General features: G+C 59.4%; 1 protein-coding gene across 1 annotated transcript; it reads right to left on the bottom strand.

Moving 5' to 3' along the window:
* Window positions 1-1,119: 1,119 nt before the first annotated feature.
* On the bottom strand, window positions 1,120-4,618 carry LOC309684141 (FAD-dependent oxidoreductase domain-containing protein 1-like; the record flags this gene model as incomplete). Its single annotated transcript, XM_082500097.1, has 5 exons — window positions 1,120-1,479; window positions 3,370-3,499; window positions 4,092-4,237; window positions 4,335-4,411; window positions 4,517-4,618. Coding segments are annotated over 5 exons (815 nt in total), but the record flags the coding sequence as incomplete, so codon positions are not given.
* Window positions 4,619-4,797: the final 179 nt, after the last annotated feature.

The following is a 4,797-nucleotide window of genomic DNA, read 5'->3' as shown; positions in this document are numbered from 1 at the left end:
AGAATACTGGTGGGATAATGGGGAATACTGGGGGTAATGGGGAACACTGGTGGGATAATGGCGGGATACTGTGGGATAATAGGGGAATACTGGGGGGTGATGGGGATAATGGGGGGGTAACAAGATGATACTGGGGAGTAATGGGGGGATACTGGGGGTAGTGGGATACTGGAAGGTAATGGGGATACTGGAGGGGTAACAGGGAGATACTGGGGAGTAATGGGGGGATATTGGGGGTAATGGGGGATACTGGGGGGTAATTGGGAGATGAGGGTAATGGGGGATACTGGGGAGTAATGAGGGGTTATGGAGGTATACTGGGGGTAATGGGGGATAATAGGGAGTGATGGGGGATATTGGGGAGTAATGGGAGATACTGGGGGGGTAATGAGGGATTATGGAGGGATACTGGGAGGTAATGAGGGATAATGGGTGATACTGGGGGGATATTGGGAGGATAATGGGGGTTATGGGGGATACTGGGGAGGTAATAGGGGATAATGGAGGGGTAATGGGGGACACTGGGGGGGTAATGAGGGGGTTTGGAGAGATACTGGGGGCATACTGGGATTAATGAGGGGTAATGGGGATACTGGGGCTGGAGGCACTGGAGGGATAATGGGAGCACTGGGGGGGACACTGGCGGGGGTCACTGGGGACACTGGGAGTGGGCGCACAGGAACGTAACGGAGGGAATGGGGGGAGTGGGGACACTGGGACTGGAGCAGTGGGCTGGGGGGCACTGGGGGGGCAGTAGGGACCCCGGGGTATGGGGGGGGGTGGTATATTGGGGGCACTTGGGCTGGGGGGATACTGGGGGACACTGGGGGGGGGGGGGGATACTGGGGACATGTAGACAGGCTGTACCAGCGTAGAGGTGGGGGTGACGGGTGGGTTAGGGGACAGCCCCAGCGCGTGTGTGTGTGTGGTGGGAGGGTGTCCCAGACCCCCCCTCCCCATTTAACCCCCCCAGCACAATCATCATTTCTTTTATTTCCGCAGGGCACACCACCAACCTCCAGTTGCCCCAGTGCCGTGCCTCAGTTTCCCCAGTGCCGTGCCTCCCCCCACCCCCCCCATCACATCGCATCGCATCGCATCACATCACATCGCATCACATCACACCACCCCTTCCTCCTCCAACGGTTCCCCCTCCGCCAACCTCCCCCATCCCAACCTCCGCAGGTCCAAGCTCTCGTAGCCGCCCTTCACCACCAGCTCGGCCACGGCTCTGCCGGCGGCGGGCGCGTGTTGTAACCCGTGGCCGCTAAAACCGGCGGCTAAAAAGAGGTTCTCTAATTTGGGGTGAGGACCCAGCACCCCGTTACGATCGAAGGCGTTGTGGTCGTAATAACCCGCCCAAGCTCCTCGAGGACGGAGGGATGCGAAAGCCGGGACGCGGCGAGCCAACCGGGGCCAGACCTGCTCCTGGAAAAACTCGTGGTCCACCGAGAGATCGCCCGGATCCGGCTCTTCCTCCTGGAAAAAAAATTAATTGAGGGGGGGGTGGGGTTAAACAATATAGAATCATAGAATGGTTTAGGTTGGAAGGGATCTTGAAGACCATCTCGTTCCAGCTCTCCCCAGCTCTCCTGGAGCCCCTTCAGGCACTGGAAGGGGCTCTGAGGTCTCCGCGGAGCCTTCTCTTCTCCAGGCTGAACCCCCCCAACTCTCCCAGCCTGTCCTCCCAGCAGAGGGCCTCCAGCCCTCCCAGCATCTCCAGGGTCTCCTCTGGACTATCTCCAACAGCTCCGTGGCCTTCTTGTGCTGAGGAGCCCAAAGCTGGATGCAGTGCCCCAGGTGGGGTCTCCCCAGAGCTCAGCAGAGGGGCACAATCCCCCCCTCCCCCTGCTGGCCACGCTTCTTCTGATGCAGCCCAGGACACGGTCGGCCTTCTGGGCTGTGATCTCGTTTCGCCGGCTCATGTTGAGCTTCTCATCCACCATCACCCCCAAGTCCTGCTCCTCAGGGCCGCTCTCCAGCCATTCCCCGCCAAGCCTGGATTTGGACTTGGGATTGTCCCCACCCATGTGCAGGACCTCGCGCTTGGCCTGGTTGAACTTCCTGAGGTTGGCACGGGCCCACCTCTCCAGCCTGTCCAGGTCCCTCCGGATGGCACCACTTCCTTCCAGCGTGCCGATGACACATTGTCAAACTTGCTGAGGGTGCACTCAGTCCCAACTGTCCATGTCACCGACAAAGATGTTAAACAGCCCCGGTCACGGTACCAACCCCTGAGGAACACCACTCCTCACTGGTCACCACTTGGACGTTGAGCCATGGACCACAACTCTTTGAGTCTGACCACCCAGGCAATTCCTTATCCACGGAGTGGTCCATCCAGCAAATCCGCGTCTCTCCAATTTGAAGACCGGGGTGTCGCGCGGGACAGTGTCTTGTGCTTTGCCCAAGTTCTGGTAGATGACACCTGTTGCTCTCCCTTTATCGACCGACGCTGTAACGCTGTTGTAGAAGGCCACCAAATTTGTCAGGCAGGATTTGCCCTTAGTGAAGCCGTGTTGGCCGTCACTGATCACCTCCTTATTTTCCATGTGCCGCAGCAGAGTTTCCAGGAGGATCTCCTCCACGATCTTGCCGGGCGCAGAGGTGAGACTGACCGGCCTGTAGTTCCCCGGGTCTTCCCTTTATCCCCTTTCCGAAAACGGGGGTTATATTTCCCCTTTTCCACTCAGCGGGACCTTCCCCGGACTGTCACGACTTCTCAACTACAGAACCATACAATCACTTGGGTTAGAAGAGACCTTTAAGATCATTAAGTTCAACCACGAACTCAGCACTGCCAAGTTACCTCTGAACCGCGTCCCTCAGCACCGCACCTCCACGTCTTTTAAATATATCTGCTGGATAGTGGCTTGGCAACGTCATCCAGTTCCCTCGGGACCCGCGGACGAATCTTAGCAGGTCCTGTGGACTTGCGTACCTTCAGGTTCCTCTGGTGGCCTCCAATCTGGTGTTCTCCTACAGTTCCTCGTTCTCCCAGTCCCTGCCGTTGCCTTCTGCGACCGGGGCGGTGTGGATAGAGCCCTTGCCGGTGAAGATGGAGGCAAAAAAGTCAATGAGCACCTCAACCTTCTCCATATCCCGGGCGACCAGGTCTCCCGTTTCCTTCAGGAGAAGTCCCACAACTTCCCTAGTCTTCCTTTTGCCACCGACGTACCCGTAGAAGCTTTTCTTGCATCCGGATTTAATTCCTAACCTGGTCCCCGACTGCTCGGACAACATCTCCGCGTTCCTCCCAGGCTGCCTGTCCTCGCTTCCACCCACTCCGGGCTTCCTTGCGGAGCTCGAGTTTCTCCAGGAGCTCCTTCTTCACCCATCCATAGGGAGGACCCCCACCTCCGGGCTCACCTCGGGGGGGCTCATGCCGCCCAGGTAGTTGCCGGCAATGCCGTCGCGGCGAAAATAAGCGCCGGTGGTGTCGACGAGGAGGGGGCAGGAGAAGCCGGGACCGTCAGGGCAGTGCCAGGAGTACACGTACCTGTAGGGATGGGGGGGGTGTGTCCCCCCAAAAATATAGGGCTGAGGCTGCACCAAGGTGGGGGGGGGGACGGGATGTCCCGTCCCCCTCCCCCCCCCAAAAAAAATAGCATTGAGGGGTTCACATCACTCCCCGCCACATTGGAGGGGTGGTGGGTACTGGGATGTGACACCCCCACACCCCCCCCAAAAAATAAAAGGATTAAAGGGTTCACCACCCCACCCTTGATGATGGAGAGGTGCTGGGTGCTGGGCTGTCGTGTCGTCCCCCCCCCCCCCCCCAAAAAAAAAATAGTATCGAGGGGTTCACATTGCTCCCCACCAGAATGGAGGGGTGGTGGGTACCAGGATGTGACCCCCCCCCAAAAAAAAAGCACCAAGGGGTTCACTCTCCCCAACCCTTGAAGCCAGAGGGATGTTGGGTGCTGGGATGTGACCCCCCCCCCCCAAAAAAAAAAAAAAAACACCCAAGGGGTTCACCCCCCTGGAAAAAAAAAAAAGGGTGCTGAGCTGTGTCCCCCCATGGGGGTTCACCCGTGACACAGAGCTGATGTCAGTGTGTTCCCCCCCCCCCCCAAAATTGCCCCCCGCACCTCTTCCTGGGCTGGATGGGCAGGGGGGGGCACAGCTCCCCCGGCAGCCCGGCCGTCTCCAGCAGTTTCCCGGCCCAAGCGCCGGCGGCGTTGACCACGATGGCGCAAGCGACCGGCTGGTACTCCAGGCTGTCCGGCATGTGGATCTGCCCGGGGAGGGGGGGGATGGGAAAAGTGTCACATAAACGTGGGGATTGAGGGGGGGGTCACGGACACACGTGGGGGGGGGATACAGGCACTCACGTGGACGTATTTGATGCGGGCGGTCGCCAGCGTCGGTTCCCGCGGTGGCATCGTGTCCTCAGCTGAGGTGACGAAACCTGGAGGGGTTTTTTTTTTTTGGGGGGGGGGGGATGGTGAGATAGGGGGGTCCCTGGAGTGGGGGGGCAGGGGGAACCCCGCTGTGCGTGTCCCCCCCTCCTCACCTCGCACCTCCCCGGAGCAGCTCTGGACCCCCAGGGATGTGGCTTTGCGCCGGAAAGCGTTGAGGAGGGTCCAGGGGTCAAACCAGCCTTCATCTTCCAGACCTGGGGGGGGGGAACCAAGCATGGTGGGGAGGCGGAAACAACAGCGTGACAACCCCCCCCCCCCCAAAAAAAGAAACCCCAATTTAGGGGGGGGGGAGGGGGGGCTGAACTGGACCCCCTTTTCCCCAAATAAAGTGGGGATGAAGGATGAACCCAGCGGGATGAAGAAGGGGATGAGG

Source organism: Vanellus vanellus (genome assembly GCF_965231255.1).
Source record: "Vanellus vanellus genome assembly, contig: HAP1_SCAFFOLD_527, whole genome shotgun sequence".
NCBI classification, from domain to species: domain Eukaryota; kingdom Metazoa; phylum Chordata; class Aves; order Charadriiformes; family Charadriidae; genus Vanellus; species Vanellus vanellus.
The sequence above is the reverse complement of the archived record's forward strand: the minus strand, read 5'-3'. Positions and strand labels throughout refer to the sequence as shown.